The sequence below is a fragment of the Heliangelus exortis genome, chromosome 3, assembly GCF_036169615.1.
Source record: "Heliangelus exortis chromosome 3, bHelExo1.hap1, whole genome shotgun sequence".
In the NCBI taxonomy this organism is placed as follows: domain Eukaryota; kingdom Metazoa; phylum Chordata; class Aves; order Apodiformes; family Trochilidae; genus Heliangelus; species Heliangelus exortis.
Window position 1 is genome coordinate 38,917,816 of NC_092424.1, and position 21,743 is coordinate 38,939,558.

Sequence of the window (21,743 nt, forward strand, 5' to 3'; positions counted from 1 at the left end):
CAATCGGAGGGAGAAGGTGGGCGGGACGCCTCATCCTCACCGAGGCAACGGGCGGGCGGACCGTTCCGCGTGTGCGCGAGGCTGACAGCGGCGGAGGGTGAGTGCTTCGTGCCTGGTTCCGCCCTGCCCCGCCTTAGCCCGCCGATCCCCGCCTCTCTTCGGCCTCTCCTCTCCCGCCTCCCCGCGTTCGCTTTATTTCCCCCCCTCGTTCCCCCCCCCCTTCCCCACCTCGGGGGCTCTGTGGCCGCCGAGCGGAGCCTTAACGGCCGCGCCGACACGGGCTCGAGCAGCCGTCCCCGCGCCGCCGGCGGGGGCTCCCTGGGGTGGTGACGTCACCCCTGGCCGTTGCGGCCCCACCTCCCGAGGGGCGAAGCGGCGACCCCGGGCATTGCCATGGCGAGAGCGGGACCCCGGGACGCTTCCCGAGAGGCGGCCCTGGCCGTTGCCTCCCTGAGGGGGTAACGGGGCTAAGCAGGGGGGAGCCCGGGCTACGCCTCCCGTCCGTCGGGCCAGCGAGGGGCTGTCCGGGCCTCTCCTTCCCGGGGGTTCCGCTGGGGCCGAGGATTTAATATTTTTTTAAAATTTATTTTATTTTATTTTCCAAATAAAAGTTTCTTTTGTACTTCCGTCTCATGGCGACCGGTTGCTCGTTTGCTGTTCGGTGCTGCCGCTGTCCTGTCTCGGGTGCCGAACGGTTTTCAGGATGTGCGCTTGTGGGGTGACGCGTCTACCCCCGTGGCTCTTCCTCCTCTCTGCCTTAGGCCTCGCACTGTAAAACTCAAAAGCTTTTAAAAACGTTTCCTGTCAAAACTTGCTCCTGTAAGGCAGAGTTTTGGATCTGGGGGAGTGGTGAGGGCCACCGCTTGGCTGATAGAATAGCTGTGCTGTCTGTGGCAACGCTGAAAGACTCGGCAACTCTTCCTACTTTAGGTGTGACACTCGAATTATTCACGTTTTTCTGAGTTCTCTTTATAGGGTTCAGCGTTACTTTTTCAGTGTGATAAGTGCTTTGGGCTGCTTGGGTAAAATCATTGTGGTTTATGTTCTTCAGGAGCTGAACAAGAGTACATTCTTCCACCATTTCTGTAGCTGTATGGATGTAGAATACTGAACTGTGTAACGAGGGATGAGATCAGAGGCGATGAATGTATGACAGTCAGGAAAGAGAACAGAAGCTAGAAAGGGAAAGGCTGGCTCCAGTGGGAACTTTCAGACTGGAAGCAGCAGATTTGTGAATAACATTTGAAAAGACTTAAAAGATTATTTGAGAGGAGGGGTTTCACAAAATTGTGTTGATTAGGAGGAAGTGTTATGAACTGAAGAAAGTTATTGAGATGGGTTGACTTTATGTTATCTGGTGAAAATAAACACATCTGCAATCCCAAGTCTTCATAGAGGCCTCATCAGGGTTTTTAACTTGGAGCTGTGCTGTTGGTTAGGCTTTAAGTGGCACCTGTAACTTCATTTTCAAAACATGATTTAACTGCCATCATTATAATTCCCCTACGATCACATTAATTCTTCTGGTTCTGCAAGAATGTAGAACTTGCTCCTCTGACATTTTACTTGAGTCTCTGCTGTGCCCTTGTTGCTGTAATGACATTCTGTGTGGTGTAACAAGATGCAGGAAAGCCGAGATCTTATGAAACAGAGTTGTGTTTCAGCTGACTGCCTGGACCAATGGCTGCTGGAACTTTCATTACTAATAGCAAAAAGGGAGTAAATGCAGTCATTAGAACTTGAATTTTAGATCTGATGTTACACAGATGGCTGTTACAGTTGGCTGTAGTCCATAAATTGTTTTTCAGTTTTTATAAGTATATATATCTAACAAGAATTTCATATTTAATTTAAAAATATAAGTCCAAAAACATATGAAGATACCTATAGACATTTAGCATCTAAGAAAAAAAATTAGCATAAATATATACCTTACTAGAAAGCTTTGCTAATTTTCATTATTGAAAATATTGTTGTGGTAAACCAGCAAAATTGTCTGTTCTGCTCTATGCCAGTGCTGAATCTAAACATCATTTGCATTGTTTTCTTTGCTTAAATGGAGAGGTATTCTTAGGTTACAAGTAGTCCCTTTCAAGTTAGTGGAAGTAATATGTATCATGTTAGAGTCTGCTAATAATGTTGTAGAGATGGTCTTCATTCATGCATTAACTCTGCTTGTTCACTTCCTGAATTTATTAAACATGTAGAATTTTACTTGCTGAACTAATAAGAGTGAATAGTATTGTGTTGATTAATGTGCATTTGGTTATGGATAAGAAGAATAGTAAATACATTAAGAATACTACATATTTTTTTACTTGAGAGCTTTTTTTGTTGCATTTACTAGAAAATACATTCTATAAACACCATAAGGGTAAAGGTCAAAGCCAAATGAGGTTATGAAATTATCTGAAATTAACTTAAGCATGTTGTAGTTCACTAATAATCATCATAGCTAACCTTACACCTATCTATGAAAACTTTCTTTCACTGTTTGGGGCCTATTTGACATTATTTTAGAAATACTTTGTTGTTAAAAAATCCTTCTTTTTTCTTTTCCCTCCGCAAATTAATGGAGAATAATAAGGGTAAGGGATGAAAAAGTATGAAAGAGTAGGAAAGAAGAGGGAAGAAGAGTAGGAAAGTAGGAAAAGTAGGAAAGAAGAGTAGGAAAGAGTTTATTATAGGATCTTAAACAGCTACTTTATGCAAAAGAAAGGCATGGTATTTTTAAGTGTTGCTCTCATTGACACAGAATCACAGGATCCTCGAGTTGGAAGGGACCTCTAGAGATCATCTAATCCAATCCCCCTGCTAAGGCAGGATTGGCTGGATCACATTACACAGGATTGTGTCCAGACAGCTTTTGAATGCTTCCTTCTCTGGAGACTCCACAACATCCCTGGACAGTCTGTTCCAGTGCTTCATTGCCCTCACAGAAAAGAAGCTTTTCCTCATGCTAAAATTGAACTTCCTGTGTTCCAGCTTGTGCCCACTGCCCCTTGTTGCTGGGCACTACTAAAAAGTCTGGCTTCATACTCCGTACACTTGCCCTTTATATAATAGACATTGATGAGGTCTCCTCTCAGTTTTCTCCTCTCTAGGCTGAACAGTCCCGGCTCTCTCAACCTCTCCTCACAAGAGAGATGCCTTGGTTTGCCAGTCACCTTCATTGCCCTCTGCTGGAATCTCTCCAGTAGTTCCCTGTCTCTCTTGAACTGTAGAGCCCAGAATTGAACATAGTATTCTAGATGTAGTCTCACTAGGGCGGAAAAGAGGGGTAGGATGGACTCCTTCGTCCTACCGGTCACACTTCCTAATGCATCCCAGGATACCATTGGCCTTCTTGGCCAGTAAGGCACAGTGCTGGCTCATAGTTAACTTATTGTCTACCAAGACTCCAAGATCATGGAATCATAGAATGGTCAGGGTTGGAAGGGACTTTAAAGATCATCAATATCCAACCCTTCTATATGGGTAGGGACACCTTCCACTAGAGTAGTGGTCAAGGCCTCATCCAACCTGGCCTTAAACATTTCCAGGGAGGGGGCATCAACAACCTCCCTAGGAACCTATTCCAATATCTTACCACCCTCTAGGTGAATAATTTTTTCCTAATACCTAACCTAAATATACGCTCTTTCAGTTTGAAACCATTACCCCTTGTCCTGTCACTACCCTCTCTGGTGAAACGCCCCTCCCCAGCTTCCCTGTAGATCCCCTTCATGTATTTGAAGGCTGCTGTAAGATCTCCTCAGAGCCTTCTCTTCTCCAGGCTGAATAACCCAAACTCTCTCAGCCTGTCTTCATAGCAGAGGTGCTCCAGCTCTTTCATAATCTTTTTTGCCCTTCTCTGGGCCCTCTCCAACATGTCTGTATCTTTCCTGTGCTGGGTGCTCCAGAGGTATTCCAGTATTCCAGGTGTGTTTTCACAAGAGCAGAGTAGAGAGCAGAATCACCTCCCTTGCCCTGCTGACCACACTTCTTTTGATGCAGCCCAGGATGTGGTTGGCCTTCTGGGCCGTGAGCACACACTGGTGGCTCATGTAGAGCTTCTCATCTACTACCACCCCCAAGTCCTTTTCCTCAGGGCTGCTCTATATCCATTCTCCCCCCAGCCTTTATTTGTGCCTGGGGTTGTGCTGCCCAGGTGCAGGACCTTGCAGTTGGCCATGTTGAACTCCATTAAGTTGGCACAGGCCCGCCTTTCCAGCCTGTCAAAGACCCCCTGGGTGGCATTCCTTCCCTCTAAGGTGTCAGCTATACCACACAGCTTGATATCTTCAGCAGACTTGCTGAGATTACACTATCCCACTGTCCATGTCTCCAATAAAGATGTTGAACAGGACTGGTCCCAGTACTGACCCCTGAGGAAAACCACTTGTCACTTGCCTTCACTTGGACACTGAACCATTGACCATAGCTCTATGGGTGTGGTCATCCAACCAATTACTTATCCACTGAGTGGTCTATATAAAATCCATAATCTCCATTGGTATGGAGACCAAGATGTCATGTGGGACACTGCCAAAAGCCTTGCACAAATCCAGGTAGATAACATCAGTTGCTGTGCCACAATCCACTGTCTCTGTGGCCTTGTGGAAGGCCACTAAATTGGCCAGGCATGATTTGCCCTCAGTGAAGCCATGTTGGCTGTCACCAATCACATCCTTATTTCTATGTGCCCCAGCAGATTTTCCAGGAGGATCTGTTCCATGGGCACAGAAGTGAGACTGACTGGTCTTGTGGTTCCCTGGATCTTCCTTTTCCCCCTTTTTAAAAAAAGGACCTTTTTTCTCATCAGTGGGAACCTCATCAGACCACCATGACCTCTTAAATACGATGGACAGAGGCTTAGCAAATACATCTGCCAGATCTCTCAGGACCTGTGGATGGACCTCTTAGGTCCCACAGACTTTTGCACCTTCAGGTTCTTTAGATGGTCACAAACCTGTTCTTATCTTACAGTGGGGGCTACTTTGTCCTCCTAGTCCCTGCTTTCACCTGCTGTGGCCTTTACAGTGAGGCTGGAGTACTTGCCAGAAAAGACTGATGCAACGATGTCATTGAGAACCTCAGCCTTCTCAATATTCTGTGTAGCTAGCTTTCCTGTTTCCTGTAGTGTAGAAGAGAACCACAAGTCCTCAGGTGTTGCCAATAATGAACTGGGAGCTTAAGCCCAGGTGTGCCCACTAATTAGGGCCTGCCCCAGCCGGATATGGGCGGGGCTGAAGGGCAAGATAAAAGGCATGCTCCCAGAAGCAGAAGGAGTCAGAAGAAGAAGCAGTCAAGAGATGAAGACGCCTGAGGAGAGGGACGGTGAGAGACCCCCGGAGAAGAACCGAGTCCCCGAGAGAAGGCTCGCCGCAACATCTGGTGGAGAATGCGGGCAACAACAGCAGCCGTGAATGCTGAGGTAATATAAGAAGCTCTACACGACCACGTTGGTGCGGGAAGCTCTACAAAGCCTGGCTTAAATGCGGAAGGTGATATAAAGAGCTTCGAAATACGCAACCACATCAGATGGAGCTACTACAGTGGTGCGGGACGCTCTATAAAGAGCTCCAAAAACGCAACCACGAAAAAAGCTCCACAAGGCCAGGCTTAAATGCTGAAGGCGGTGTGTAGAGCTTGGAGTAAAAGCCCAGCACGGCAAGATACAACAGCCCGGTATGGCGAGCCAGGCAGGAGAAAAGAATGAGGCTCGAAAGGCGCAGCAAGTTGGCGCGCGGAACTCAAGCCCGAGGAATGCTGAAGCTGAAGCGGAGCTCTGAGTGCGCATCAAGTCAGTGCGGTCCTGAAATGGAGCCCCCAGGGACACGCGACAGTGCGGTCCTGAAACGGGGCCCTAGGGACACGCGATGCGGTCCTGAAACGGAGCCCCCAGGGACACGCAATAGTGCGGTCCTGAAACGGGGCCCTAGGGACATGCGATAAGACTGGTGCGCTGAATGCTCGGAGAAGCCTCTGCATGGCTAGGCATCCTGAGGTGGCGAGTACCAGCGAAAACTGAGCTGGTGTTTTTAAGACCTCATCTCCTGCTAACAGAGGCTAAAGAGCCCAAATTTTCCCTCCTCAAAAAATAGGTGAAAAAATGTTGAAAAACAATTAAATGTTTAATGTTAAATTATTGAAAATGAAATGTTAAAAATAGAAAAATAATGAGATGTTTAAATTATTGAAATGTTTGAAAAAAAATAATGAAATGTTAAATTATTGAAAATGAAATGTAAATTATTGAAAAAAAAAAAGTTTATTTTTTCAACAAACAACAAAAAGGGGGGAAATGTAGAAGAGAACCACAAGTCCTCAGGTGTTGCCAATAATGAACTGGGAGCTTAAGCCCAGGTGTGCCCACTAATTAGGGCCTGCCCCAGCCGGATATGGGCGGGGCTGAAGGGCAAGATAAAAGGCATGCTCCCAGAAGCAGAAGGAGTCAGAAGAAGAAGCAGTCAAGAGATGAAGACGCCTGAGGAGAGGGACGGTGAGAGACCCCCGGAGAAGAACCAAGTCCCCGAGAGAAGGCTCGCCGCAACATGTAGGAGAGGCCCTACATTTTCCTTGGTTATCATATTAACCCCAGCATACCTACAGAACCTTTTGTTATTGCTCTTCACATCCCTGATGATACTTCTGACTGAGATTTGGCTTTCCTAACCTGATCCCTAGCTGCTCAGACAACCTCTCTGTAATCCTCCCAGGGTACCTGCCCTATCTTCCACTCTCTGTATGCTTCCTTCTTAAGTTTGAGGGGATTTAGGATCTGCTTGCTCATCCATGCTAGCTTCCTGGAGTTTATACCTGACTTCATCTTAGTTAGGATGCATCACTCTTGGGCCTGAAGTAGCTAATTCTTAAATATCAGCCAGCTCCCATGGGCCCCTCTTCCCTCCAGGATGTTACCCCATGACACTCATGAGTGATCCTTCTCCTCAGGGCTGCTTTGCAACAGGTCAGTCCCTAACCTATACTGGTGGAAAGGTTCTGCCCCAGGTGCAGGGCCTTACATTTTCCCCTGCTGGACCTCATTAGGTTCCTCTCTGCCCAACTTTCCAGCCGGTCCAGTACATATGGTACAATTCTTTGGAGCACACATTCATAACTTCTTGTTCTACTATTGAATTAGTGTTAGTGTGTAGATTCTACATGCCCTACATAAAGTGTAGACACAATATCACACAGGCAGATGCTAGTATGTGATCTAAGGGTAGGAGAATCTGCTGTTCAACCATCTGTACTTCTTTCAGTTTTTGCCATTGTTGCTACAGCTCTGCTTAGGACTTCCCATACAGGCAGGGAATGCCACTCTTAAGAAACAAAGATTTTGGCTGCAGAGCATCATCACATTAAAAAGTAGTTATGCATGATGGGTGGAGAGCTAAGATGTATTGTTGAATAAAAAAAGGAGACCATGGAAAGTGGCTTTCTCTCAGTCCCGGGCAAGTCTCAGATCCGCAATTTCCTGCAATGTCTGGAAAGATTAATAGGTTGAAGTTGTAACAAAAAAGCTGCTCTGCTCACAACATGGACTTTCATTATTTTAAGTCTCTTTGTTGGCTAGGGAGCAGGCAGAATTAGAATTAGAGGCAGAATTCTTCTTTCAAGAAGCATAGTACCCTTCTTCCAACACTCTCTTCCAAGAGTTCTTTCTGAAGTTATTTGTATGAAATTAATTCCTTGAAGTCAGTATCTTAATGTATGCATGTGATTTGGTTTTAGGATGATTCCTCTCCAGAGTTTATTTTTGGATGGAAGGATGCTCTTTCTCAGTAGAAGATGGTGATCCTAATTTATGATCATGGAGAAGGGCATAAGTCCAGTAGAAATGTTACCTTCCAAATCATCTCAGGTTACAGCTGTAAAAGTGCTTGTCAAAGAGCCCGAAGCAAAGCAGACCCAAAGAGGAAAACGAGTGGGATTTGTGCTTGTCCATGCAGGTAAGATGCAAAAGTGTAACAACTGGAATGGATGCATGTGCAAACTAAATATCAACTAAAATTTCATGTTGGCTTTAGACTCCTAGTATATTAATGAAGTGACATGAACTTTGGATGTAAATCTGGGAGTGGAGAGTTTGGTTGGAAGTTGCGTTGGCTTGAGGATTTTGGAAACTGTTAATAAAAATGTAGGGGCTTGGGTGTTCTGAAAATATTTTTTTTTCTTTTTTTTTCTCCTTTACAAAGAAAACCCCAAGCAAAATCCCTAAATTTATATGGTTATAAAATGTCAAATTCTGCAGTAATCTGCTACATTTGTGAAACATACAAAATGTTAGAGACCTTTGAGTCTTGTTTCTTTACTCTTTGGAAGGATCAAGTGCAGCTGTTTCATTACTGATCTTTTTTTGTTTAACTTGTCCGTGGGGACAATCCAGTTAAGACTTTTTGAAACATCCTTAGGTTGTTTCTTGCACATTTTCACTTTTTTATCCTGTTTCAAGTCTTCCTCCAAGTTTTTGGTCTTGTTCATATTTAAATGCTTTACTATTTTTTCCACAAGTAATGAAGAAGTCATCTACTCAAATGTCTTACAAAAATTATGTTATGCATGTCTTGGTTATATATACTTTTCTAATAGGTTCTTTCTTAAATACTACTAATCTTGAAAATATTAGTGATGCTTATATCTGGCTGTATATTTGTCTTTAGTGTATGTGTGATGACATGAGGTGAAAAGTCTGATGACACCTGAAATACTTGAAAAAACAAATTGCTACTTGGTTTATAAAATCCTTAAGGTGATAAAAAAAACCCAAAACCTCGGAGAACTCATGCTGTGTTGATTTATTTATTTTATTTTATTTTAAATTATACTGGTATTATATTTTAAGAGCAAATAGGATTGCTGAATATATTGTCCCTAATCAATATGGGTTACTTTGTTTAAAATATTTCTTCTTTCACTAGTAGTGTTAAAATTTATTTTATTAGAATTTTGCAAAGCTAACATTTCTAGAGGTGAGGAAAGGAAAATTTAGATAAATACAAGCATATTTCTGAAGTTCAAAAAATGTGAAAAGAGATGAAGTAGTATTTAAAAATCAATGTATCAATATGCTTATCTGGTCTGTTGTTTTTCTTGCACTGCATATAGTTGAATAGTGGGTACTGATGAATTTTTCAGGTGTGGAAGTAGGGAGCAGTGGCTACAAAACTGGGCAAAATAATTAGATGTAATGGGAAAGACATAGAGACTGAAAATGAGAAAATGTGCCTAATCTTTATTTTCAGGAACTCTTCTTGTTCTAAAGCACGAGGGAATGAGCTCTAAAAATGTAGCATAAACATGACAAGATGAAGAGAATGGTAATTGCAAACTTGCAAATCAGTGGTAAAAGGAAAATTGACATTTGACTTAAACCCAAGTTCTTTTGCCCAGTAGGGGATACTAAATAAATAAATAAATAAAAACTATGCTAGAAATCCTCCAAGAATGAACAGAACTGGAATCTGTTGGAGAATGCTTGTAGGAAGAGATTGCACGATGCTGAGATTTATACCTGTATGCTTCTGCTTATATTCTCTATATCCTCTGTTTACAGAGTGTATTTGAAATAATGTTGGAATACATAAAATTGTCAGTGATTGATGCAAAAAATAAATGCCAGTGTAATACAGAATACAGAAGGCTGTATCTGTCTTAATTCTTCAGGCAAACTAGAGGTTGTAGTTTGACAGGTAGTATAATCTCTTTTCCCTTTGTCTTAATTGTAGGTGCAGGTTATCATTCCGAATCCAAAGCTAAGGAATACAAGCATGTGTGCAAAAGAGCCTGTCAGAAGGTAAGTCTTACCAGCTCTGCAGCCTTGTAGTGCAAGAAATGTAACGGGTAGCACTGCCCCTCCAGTGTGAATTGGCATATCTGGGTTTCACTATGTGGACTCTATGCATTTGTAGAGCAAAAATGGAGCAGCAGCAGTTGACAAGATACAGAGTCAATAGAGTGCATGGCCATGAGGTGCTGAAACATTCTCACCTGTGGTGACAAACAGAAGGTGCAGAACAAAGAGCGAGGGAACAGGAAAAGCTCACAGTGGTATCTACAGGGAGTGTTCCTATAGCTTCTTGAACTGTTCCTGAGGCTGTGGGATTTCTAGAGCTAAATATGGTGTATGGATTTTTTTCTTTGATCGGTGTCTGCTCTTTTTGGAATTTATTTGAACACTGTCATCCAGATTGCTTGGTTACAGGCTTTTCCAGAATTCTTTTATTCCTGATAGCTCTTAACCTTTTTATAGGAGGAGAGGTAGAAACAGGAAAAGCACAATAAAAATCAACCCACTCTTCCCAAAGCTGTGAAGGGAGAAATGTCAAGACTTTAATTTCCATTGAAATATTTTTTTTTAATCTCCTCCAAGAATTTGGAGAAACTTTGGAACTGGCAAGTCCTGTCTATTAAGTGCTGAATGAAAAGCTGGAAGATCTGCCTCCAAAATTTCTAATGCCTTTTGCTTTCTCCAAGAAGGAGCTACAGAGCTTGGAAGGCTTTTTAGAAGAGTCTCAGAGTTGACCTCTGATAATTATCTCTTCATCTTACAGTGCTGTTACTCAGTCCTAATACTAATAAAATTTTTTAACAAGTAGCCTTAAAAATCATCCAAACTTAACACCAGTTTCATTAAAGTTGTGCATTAGCCCTGATGATATTAATTTTCCAGCTAATTATGTGTGAGAAAAGGTTGGTTGTTGTTGAATGTACAACAAATTTGAGATTCCATTTGGTTCCTTGAGCTAGGTAGCCAACATAAATATGAAGCATGAAGAACAATCACAGGTTTGTTTTGTAACCAAAGATTCAGTCATGGTTATTTTCTAGGGCTCTCTGAAAGAACTTGACTGTAAGGTCTTGTCCAGAAGTAATATTAGGCTCTAGAAGTTCATTTGTGTGTGTGTGTGTGTGTATAATATGAAGGTGAAATTGTCTTACTTGATTTTTTTTCATGTGTCAGCTTACTTGTTCTGTTCAATTTCATGACTATTGCCATATATAGTATGAGGGATTTTTTTTAATCTTGGAAGGAAAATCAGAAACTTGACAGAAACATTAAGTGTTTGATGACACTAGGGATAAGAATTTCTTTTGCTATAAAGTTGGCCATGCAGAAATATGCTACTGAGTTCACTGTCAAAATATCTGAGTAGTAAAATCATGTCTTCAGATCTGTCCTCACATGATGCATACTATTTCCAGTACCTCTTGTTTTTATGTTCTCTTAGATTTTAAACTAATTTGTTGAACATTTTGTTTTGTATAGGATTAGAAAAATGTAGGGCTTAGTCACAGAACACTAGAATTTTCTAATCGTCAACTAAAAACTGTTTTACAGGCAATTGAAAAGCTGCAGGACGGTGCTCTTGCAACAGACGCAGTGACTGCAGCACTTATAGAATTAGAGGTATGAATTTCTGACTAGTAGTAAATATGTCTCTCAGGTATGTTGCCAGATTTTTATGTAGGAAGGTGTTAATTCAAGTAGGAAATCTACTGAGCTTTTTATTTTCATGCTATGCTAATTTTATCTTTTGTTTTTCTGATATATCTTGGAGTGAATTTAATGACTTCCTAAAAATGCAAATTGAATAGAAGTTGTTTAGTTGATGCGATTTGGTTGTCATAATAGGTACGCCTTATCAGGGAGTCTTTAACCTTCAAGACTAAATACAGTCACTAAAGACATAATAAACATTTTACAGTGAACTTTATTTCTGACATACTGAGCTACAGGCAGATTGTACTAGCTCTGCTTCTTTGGAAAAATCATGCTACCAGCACATATGTTAATTAGAAATTCTAGCATGAGGCCTCCTCCCTTTTGTTTGTATTAATATCTCATAGTGAGCTATGATTCCTTTCTTGACATTATGTTTCAAAGGATTTCCATGTACTTAGTCCTTAGTTGTTCTATTAACACTCTCATGTGGTACTTACACTGAGGTAACTGTTTTTGAGTATGCTTGGGTTGTGTTATTCATACCTTTCTCAGTTATTCAGAATAATTCTATAAAAGTGATTGCATAAGTTAGTGCAGGTTGTCTCTCCAACCAATTAGAGTATTCTTTGAAAACGAAGTAGGAATTTTAAGTTTTGTCCCACAATATACTGTTGTTGTTGACTTAAATTAATGCAGCACCAAAAGGCTTTTTGTTTTTTTCTTACATTTTTCACTTGGTGTCTGTATGATCTCCAATAGGATGAGAGATGAGAAGTAATTAGTTCAGAGAAATATGATTTCAATGTAAGATTATGCCTTTTTCTTATTTTTATGGCAAAATATGTGTAGAAGAATAGGACTAGTAATGCTTTTATTTCAAAATTATACTTGTTAAATTAAGATGGAAAATCTTGATAATCATAAAAAAATGAACAGCTATTGGTGAGGTTTTTGGAAAAGCATCCTTCTGGAGTGGTGAGATTTTTATAGCATCTGACTTCAGTGAAGGGTCCCTATGAATCATGTAGAAAAGAGTAAAGCTAAAAGTGTTTCTGGGATATAAATGAGGCAGCTTGGTTAGTGTCCCAGGTCCACTAATCCCTCACAGTAGTGATGACTGAAACAGGTATTCCTCTTCTCCTTTAAGGAGTAATTGTTTCTTCCTCGCAAACTTTATTAGCGAAGAATGAAGGCAAGGTAAGTGTTGTGCTGTAAAAAGAATTTCTTGTGTTTGGAATTTATGGTAGTATTCTGAGAGGATTAGGGGTGGATTTACTTACACATATGTTGGGAAAGTGTTAATTAACATACTTGATAGGGTTAGCGTAAGGCAGGCAGTAGGTACTTCAGTGTGTGTTAGACATGCTGACTAGGAGCCAAGGCTTCAGTCATGCTTTTAACTTGGCAAGCTTCTCAGCATTCAACAGTACTCTTGGTCTCCACTGAACTGTTCAAATATGCTTTCATGTGTTATTTTATACATTAGAATAAAGGTAGGTGAAAACAAAAGGCATCTCTCTAATGGGCTTACTTATAATGCACTTTCATAAACTAACGGAGGCTGCTGTTACTCCACAAGATTGTTTTGTGTGTCAGTTCCCTCCTCAGTGGAAAAAAAGAGGAATCTGCTTTGTTTGTGATTTTTATCATGTTCCTGAGAAGAAAATATATATAGAAGAAAACATGTTTTAATAAGCTTAACTTTACATTTGTATATCTCTTTGCAGCTGTGCCTGGGGTAAATATTTTATCTGTTTTTGTTATCTTCAAGAGACTCCTTTTACTATAGTGGATTTAAGTAGTCTCTGTTACATCTGTATAAGTAGTTACGGCTTTAAGATGAAATTAAATCCTTGTTATGAAATTACTCCAACCAGCAAACTCTTTTCCTCATCTGTCTTGCACCTATTGTGATGCCTGCCATCGTTACACTTCTTGATTTTATGATGGTCTTAGGAAGTATTTTTATGTGTACTGTTGCACAAAAAATACTTTTTTTTCCTTTATCCTATTTTCAAAGTTAAATATTTTTTTCAAATTTTATTGCTGTCGTGAATGTAATTATTTTCATTTATTCACTAAGAGCTTTATTAAACCTTTTAATTGTGAGTTGCTCTTTTACTGGAACAAAGAATATTGGGTTTGGGATTTGGGCGTCCTGTAAATTAAAAAGTACATTCCTATTCAGTTACACTGAGGAAAAATCAAAAGTACACTTAAAACTGAAAATGTTGTGGTTTGCACTTGCATTTTTTTGGATGTGGTATGAAAAATTCTGAAGTGCTAGACTTTCAGCTTTCAAAATGTTGAAAGATTTCTATCTACTTATATCTCATTATGAACACCACCTCCAGAATTCTCTGTCATTTCTGGACCTACATCTTCTGAATTTATTCTGATGTTTTTCCTGCTGCTCTATGGAAAACAGGAGCTGTGTGTGGCAAGTCAACAAAGCAAACAGTGCTTATTCTCATCTATTACAAGCTTATGTTTTTTACCAATAAAATTTTGTATGTTGACTGTCTCTCTAATGAGTTATCACTTGTTTATGCAAGAAAAAATAAGCGACTTTTCATAAAATATTTTAACGTTTTGAATTGGCAAATACATAGTGAAAATCTTTATGAAAGCAATGTTTGTTTACATGTGTTGCTGTAGTACAGATTAAGATACAGAAGAATAACAAGTGTTTGTAGAACATGTGATAACAGATTCCATTGTGGAGTACTGTTTGTAGCTTCTCGATATTTTCATTGCTGTAGAACATGTTGCTGTGACTCTATCTGAACTATTTAATTACTTTTACATTTTTCCAGGATTTCTAATGCTGCATTCCAAAAATCTGTAGTCTTTGCAAGGCACAAATATCTTTTCATGGAAGTGTCACAAAAGATAATTTTTTTTTCCCCTTCAGTTCAATTACACAATGCCTATTACACAGAATTGCAGCTAATCCAGGAGGCATCACTTCAAAGGCTTTTTGAGGCACAAGACTTGCTGTTGATCCTTTTTGAGCAAGCTGACAGTTTGCTTGTGGTATGCTGTCTTTTTTTGGTTTTATTTTTGCAGGGTCTAAATGGAGAAAGAGAAGCCTTTCTTTGACTGTATGAATCCCAAGTGAAGTAACATTCTATGATAAGGATAACACTAATAGTTAACTAGAGAGGAGGTAGATTTCTTTTGTAAAGTAACAAGAGGAGAAGACCCAGACAAGTAACAAGACCCAGAATACTGTTAAAATAATCGTGCTTGTCTTGATAAGCATCAGCTGTATTTGATAAGTTGATGAAAGGCAATTATGTTTTCTAGTTTGGGAACTCTGCCATTGCAGAGGAACAAATGAATGTTACCTCTTTCAGCTTTTGGTAATACAGTGAGTCTGGACAAGGTGATTCAAAAGACTCATCATTTGCACGGTATGCTTCTACAAAAGATCATTTCTTTTTGCTTTCTCGCTATCAGCCACCTTATGATGTCTGAGTTTCCCTTGAAAAACAAAGGGATTTGGTCAGGTTTTTTTAGGAGGGAAGGAGGCCTCCCTCCACACATGCACCTTAAAACTTGCATTTTTCAAAAAAGCCACATGCTGATTTCATTTATGATTGTCTGTGAGAACAATGTGCATTTTCAACCTTTTCTTTGACTATGAAGCACTTCACAAAGTCTACTGTTCAGGTACTATAGCATAAGTTTGTTGTAAAGAGTGCCAAAGATTTCAAGCTTTTTCTAATTTTAGTCTAAGTTTATTAAGACTGTGTGTAGATCAATTACTCGTTTAATCTGATTTCAGTAGATGTTCTTTATGAGCATTATTTAATTTGGATATTAATATGGTTGATGGGTTGTCACATACTGGGTTTCAGTCTTCTTGCTACTCAAAATATTTAATTTACTTTGCATTTTTTTGTTGTTGTGGATCAGTGCTAAGGCCATTTTGAGCCTGCTGGTCTATTCATGCTGTGGGTTTGTGTGACTGTCAGCAAAATTTCGCAGTGAAAGAGCTTGTTTCGTGTTGAATTGTTTTTTATTTTGGTTTTGTTTATGTATTAATTTTCTAGCAGCTAAGATTTTTAAATATAAAATCCTAGTCCCAAGACTTCTCTTTAAAGATGAAAGCAGCAGCCTTGTTCTAGTAAGACAGTCACCATAGATTAACTTCTAATGGGTAATGAACTGGAAGTTGTTAATTCCAGTTAAAAGCAATACTGGAATGTTTTGCAGCAGAGTGGCTAATAAATGGTGACAGAAATGCTCTTTGAAAGCATTTTAGCTGGTGTAATTGAAAGGGATGTCACTCATCCTTGTAGAGTGTTACTCTTTGTCACTAAATTCTGACAAAAATAAATTTTAAAGTCACTGTATGAAGAAAGAAATGCCTGAAGACTTTGAATCCCTTTTAAGAGTTACAAATAAATCATGGCCAACACTTTATCACAGATAGATGGAATGTTCTTTAATGCTCGTTGAAAATAGAGCATTTTAGCTATTTGCCTCAATCTAGTTCAGGACTTTTAATGTTATAGTGTTGAGTAACTTCTTCAAGTTTTCCAACTGTGACTGTGGCTAGAAACTTCAGCATGCCTGTGTTTGCTGCCAGAACATTTATAAATACATCTTGAAGTAGAAAGGATTCTAAAAATAAAAATTATACCCTTGGTACCTTGAAATTTTTTACAACATGGGCTAATTCGAGAAAATTAAACTCCTGTTTCACATCTTAAAGCTTTGTATTATTTCCTTTGCTAGAGGTTTACATTGTAAGTCAGTGGTGGAGTAATTGCCAGGTAGTCTAGTATTTTTAACATAATTGAGAGCTTGTGGTTTTTTAAAATGCTTTGAATAGCTATTTGTTTGTCTATTCCATCTTCTATTTTCCTTTTTCTTATGATAGTGGGGCTTCCTGTTCACATGCAGAACTTGTTTTGCTTTCTTGTCTTTTTTTCAGTCTCTTCAGAAATACGAAGTCTGATCTCTGCTTCTGTTTTCAAATAAAAATATATTCCTGAAGATACCTTCTATATTATAAGGTTTCTCCTCTTTCCCCTACTTCCCTTTTCTTAGAAACATAGTTTGGTTGGGTTCTTCCTCATCCTATGGCAGTCATATAGTTCTTGCAGTACTGCATTTTTCTATCAGTGTATGAAGAGACTGCTTCAGATAGCTCAATTTATTTTCTTCCCCCTTTTAAAGCATGGTTATTTCTGTTTTAATAATATTTTGGTATTCCTTGATGGTCTTGAATTTTCATTTCAAAATACATCTTAATTTTCCCAAGCTGTATTCCTCCATTTGTATATCAGAGTCTTAAAATCTTTTGGTTAGACTTTGCAAAGATTCATGTTTTCAAAAGGAGATTTATTTGTGTGGTGTATTTCATGTCCTTGCCTATTCATAAAGTAGGTGTGAATTTCTGCTTCTGTTTTTTGTAGAGGTTTTTCCCTGCCTCATTTCAAAGGCTTTATATCTCATCTCAGAGACACTAACGTAGGTATTAAAGATTCCACATGTTCACACCCAGTTCCTGCACTGTTTAAAGCTGTTATCAGATCTCCCTACAGAGCAGTGAAGTCAGAGTTACACTGCCTTCCTCTTGGCAGTTCTGAGACCATCTTCAGAATTGAATGCAGTCTGACTGTAAAGCTAAAATTCCACATAAATTTTGAACAAGTACTGGACAAGTTATTCATGTTGTGACTGATTGGTACATCAGTGGTAAGAGGAAGAACAGGGAAAATGTGGGCCCTCTCCAAAAGGAAACAGCAGACTTCATCATGCAGGATATGGAGAAGGCTGAGGTACTCTATTTTTTTGCCTCAGTCTACACCATCAAGGACTCTGGCCACACTGTGCAAGTCATAGATGGCAAAGGCAGAGGCTGGGAAAAGGAGGATATGCTCACTGTAGAAGAGCAGGTTCGAGACCACTTAAAGAACCTGGAAGTGCACAAGTCTGTGGGACCTGACAAGGTTGATCTGTAGTTCCTAAGGCAAGTGGCAGATGAAGTTGCAAAGCTGCTTTCTATCACATTTGAAAAGTCATGGCAGTCTAGTGAATTTCCCACTGCCTGGAAAAAGGGAAACAAACCCCATTTTTAAAAAGGGAAAGAAAGAAAGAAGACCCAGGACACTACAGGCCAGTCATTCTCACCTCTGTTATGGCACATGGAAAATGTGGAGGTAGTTGTTGGCAACCAGCATCACTTCAGCAAGGGCAAATCATGCCTGAAAAAATTGGTGGCCTTTTACAATGGAGTCACAGCATCAGTGGACAAGGAAAGAACAACATATGGTTATGGTGGTGTAGGGCTGGCTGTTAGACTTTATGATCTTGAAGGTCTTTTCCAACCATGATGATTCTATGATTCTAACTAATGCTGTCTACCTGGACTTGTGCAAAGCATTCAGCACTTTCGTGCACAACATCCTGGTCTCAAAATTAGGAGGATACGGATTTGATGGATGGACCACTCAGTGGATAAAGGATTGGCTGGATGGTCACACTTAAAGAGTAGTGGTCAGTGGCTTGATATCCAAATGCAGAACAGTGATGAGTGGCATTCCTCAGGGGTCAACACTGGGACTGGTGCTTAACATCTTTGGAGACATGGACAGTGGGATTGAGTGAACCTCAGCAAGACTGTTGATGACACTGAGCTGCGTTGTGTGGTTGACACACTGGAGCTGGAGGGAAGGGATGCTGTCCAGAGAGACCTTGAGAGGCTTGAGAGATTATGGGCTTCTGCAAACTTCAAGTTCAGCAAGGTGAAGTGCAAGGTCAGGTCAATCCCAAGCACAAATATAGCTTGGGCAAAGAATGGATTGAGAACAGCCTTGAGGAGAAGGACCCAGCGGTGTTAGTTGATGAGAAGCTCAACATGAGCTAGCAATGTGAGCTTCCAGCCTGGAAAGTCAACTGTATCTTGAGCTGCATAAAAAGAAGCATGGCCAGCAGGTCGAGGGAAGTGATTCTTCCCTCTACTCCACTCTTGGGAGGCTCCACCTGGAGTACTATGTCCAGTGGTGGAGCCCCCAACACAAGAAGGACATAGAGGTCTGGGAACAAGTCTAGAGGAGGGCCATGAAGATGATGAGAAGACTGGAGCACCTCTCCTATAAAGACAAGCTGAGAGAGTTGGGGTTTTTCAGCCTGGAGAAGGGTCTAAGGAGGCCTTAAGAGTGGTCTTTCCAGTACCTGAAGGGGGCATACGGAAAATCTGGGGAGGGACTTTGTGTAGCGATAGGACAAGGGATAATGGTTTTAAACTGGAAGACAGATTTAGTTTAGACATTAATAAGAAATTCTTTAGTGTGAGGGCAGTGAGACACTAAATGGGATGCTCAGGGAGGTTGTGGATGCCCCCTCTCTGAAGTGTTCAAAGCCACGTTGGATGGGGCCTTGAGCAACCTGCTGTAGTGGGAGGTGTCCCTGCCCATGCAGGGGGCTTGGAACTAGATGATGTTTAAGGTCCCTTCCAACCCAAACCATTCTATGATTCTGTGATTTTGCTGGTAAGATTCTTTCTGAGTTCTAAAATGAAAAAAATTATGCCACAATTTTGTTGATGTAGAGTTCCTATTTGTCCAATATTCTCTAGTATTCTGATAAATACTCTGTAGGGAGGAACAGGAGGCATTTTCTTTGTCTTGAGGTCCTCTGAATAAATTGTATCTTGGTGCATCCTTGATGTTGTGCCAGTGAATGTGCTGTGGCAAAGTATGAAGCACACTTAGGCTAATGGTCAAAAAAAAAATCTGAAGTGAATTGTTTGTAACTGGTGATGATTCTTTTCCTTCTGCATGAAGAGCTACTATCATAGTCTTAGAATGTGGCATACTTAAGACTTTCAAAGGTAGACTGTGGTCTATACAGTGGTTACTAGATATTACTTAAATAGATTGATGGGTTAGGGACCAATTGAAGTGTGTGTTTTGGGGAATGGAGAAAGAGATTTTATTTATAAGTGATCTTTGTTGGGTGATAGGTTTCTATATTAGCACACTATTACACTTGAGATACATCACAGCCTATAGAGTGTAAAGTATCCATTATGGTAATGTGTGGTTCCCTGTTCAAGTTACTATTTGTTGGGGTTTGTTTGGTTTTGAGTCTTGTTTTTGTTTTCTTCTTTTTTTTTTTTGGGGGGGGGGGTGTTTTGTTGCTTTTGCTACTTTTTGCTTGTTTGTTTCTGTCTGTTTGTGTTTTTTCAAACTACTAGAAAAAGAAAGTGCACTGCACCAAGGTCAGTGTCTTCAGATTAACTGTACAAATGTTTTAATCTAGTCTGCTGTGGATGTAGCCTTATACTGTTTTGTTCTTATTTTTAGGATTCTCCTTTTACAAATGCAGGATTGGGGTCTAACCTAAACCTTCTGGGCGAGATAGAATGTGATGCCAGTATAATGGATGGAAAGTCCTTAAATTTTGGAGCAGTTGGAGCACTGAGTGGTATGTTAACTATATATTATAAAGCTAACTAATGATTTAAGTGCACAACTCATTTTTGTTCTTTTTATTATTTTTGAGGAGGCAAAATGGGGTTATAAATACTGCCCTGTTTAAATAAATTCTGCTCTATTTAAAAACGAGGAAGGGATTCCTGTTCCCTGAAGTTCTGTTTTGTGTTAGTTGGCCTCGTGTAACACTGTTTTAGTAGTTTACTGATAGTCCCTTGATGCTGAACAATTGTGTGATACTACACAGTATTCACAAAGGGAGTCCATTTGCCAAAATGAATTAGTGGAGTGATAACTTTAAAATAAAATGCAATTATTAAAAAAATAGATTACAAGCACTTTAATTGGGCTTTATATTTGTTCTCTGTCTCCTCAGAAGAACTTACTGGTCAATAAGGTCAACTGATATTTTGTTCTCTTAAGTTGGTCAAATCAGGGCCCAAAGGGACCAATGTTTCCTTTACAGTATCAGAAGGTTATGCAGGGTGCTAGCCTCCTAACTGAAGCCCTTTATGTCTCTTTGGGGATGGGCACACCTGCTAATCTATTAGGCTGTTGGCTGGGAATATAACATTTCTGTATATTGTAGATTAATTTGCATATGGGACTTGCTTAATTTGAGAACGAATGTGCTTCTTTCTCAATCTAGTTTTAGCTTTTTAAACCTAGGCAGTCCCAAGTAGGGATGTTGAAGTTTTGTCATAAGTACATTCAACAGCCTTAACTGTTACTAGTGAATAGCTTTTCCAACAATATTTCAGGCTTTGTTTTTTATCCTAGAATAGTTCTAAACTATGGTACTAACTTCCCCATGTAGATATAAATCTAATACAAATGGTAAAATAAAGTGTTTCAAGACTTGTTTGTTACAAAACATATCCTTCTAGCCATGGGGAAGGAGGAAATGAGGGAGTGAAAGAAAGCTAAGTCTGAATCCTTCCTATAACCCCTGTTTTGGCCAGGTAGACTCAAGTGAAAGCTCTTTCCATCTTGAAAAATTAATACTCATAAAACATCTTTGGCTTGTAGAATACCACAGATGTAATTTTAATTTTAGAGAGGAGGTTACACCTAATACTAAAATATGATAGTTTTTCTTTTTTTTATTGTTTTTTTTATTTTTAAAAGGAGTGTGTGTGGATTAGAAGGCCTTGTCACCACTGTTAGGACATGTGAAGAAAAAAACTGAAAAAGTTTTTCCTAATATGCTACATGGAGAAAATATTTTAATGTTTTGTTCCCATTTTTTGCTAATTCTTCTTTTCAGGAATCAAGAATCCAGTTTCAGTTGCAAATAGATTATTGTTTGAAGGGCAAAAAGGAAAACTCTCTGCTGGCAGAATTCCACCCTGGTAATTGCTTTGTTCTGCTTGACTTTGCTTTAGTCTTTTGTCTATACTGCATGCAATAGCTGAAGGTTATGTCTTATCCCAAGAAGGGTGGTGCTGTTTTACATACCAGTGATAGTGTTCCTTTGAAATGATAAGCTTTGCTCTCTGATCATAAAACATCTTGCACACTTGATGAAGCTGTGGGTAGGATGAAGTATTGTGAATAGAAGACAACATCATTTTGTGAAAATTTGTGTGTGTGTGTATATTTCCAGTTACATGATAATGAATTCTTTTGTTACTGTAACATTTTGAAAAGTCCCTAAATACATCAAGATTAAAATGAAATTCTACTGCCTTAGCCTCTCTCCGCCTTAAAAAAAAGGCAACCTAGTTTTTAACAAGGATATAAAACATTCCTACTTTGCTTCCCTTGTGGCTTTATTTTGTAGTTCTGGTGTGGAAATGTATTTAGTAACTGCCTCTTATCTTAGCCAAAGTGTGAAGTTATTTTAAGACTAGATTTAA

At 39.8% G+C, this 21,743-nt stretch overlaps 1 protein-coding gene across 1 annotated transcript in view; it reads left to right on the forward strand.

Annotated features, from left to right (window-relative positions):
* TASP1 (taspase 1) overlaps positions 1–21,743 on the forward strand; it is an 88,715-nt gene continuing 66,972 nt past the window's right edge. Inside the window, 6 exon segments of the mRNA XM_071740253.1 lie at positions 1–97; positions 7,720–7,937; positions 9,714–9,781; positions 11,327–11,395; positions 19,756–19,876; positions 21,152–21,236. Of these exon segments, the coding sequence (XP_071596354.1) occupies positions 7,793–7,937; positions 9,714–9,781; positions 11,327–11,395; positions 19,756–19,876; positions 21,152–21,236 (488 nt within the window). The 5' untranslated portion in view covers positions 1–97; positions 7,720–7,792.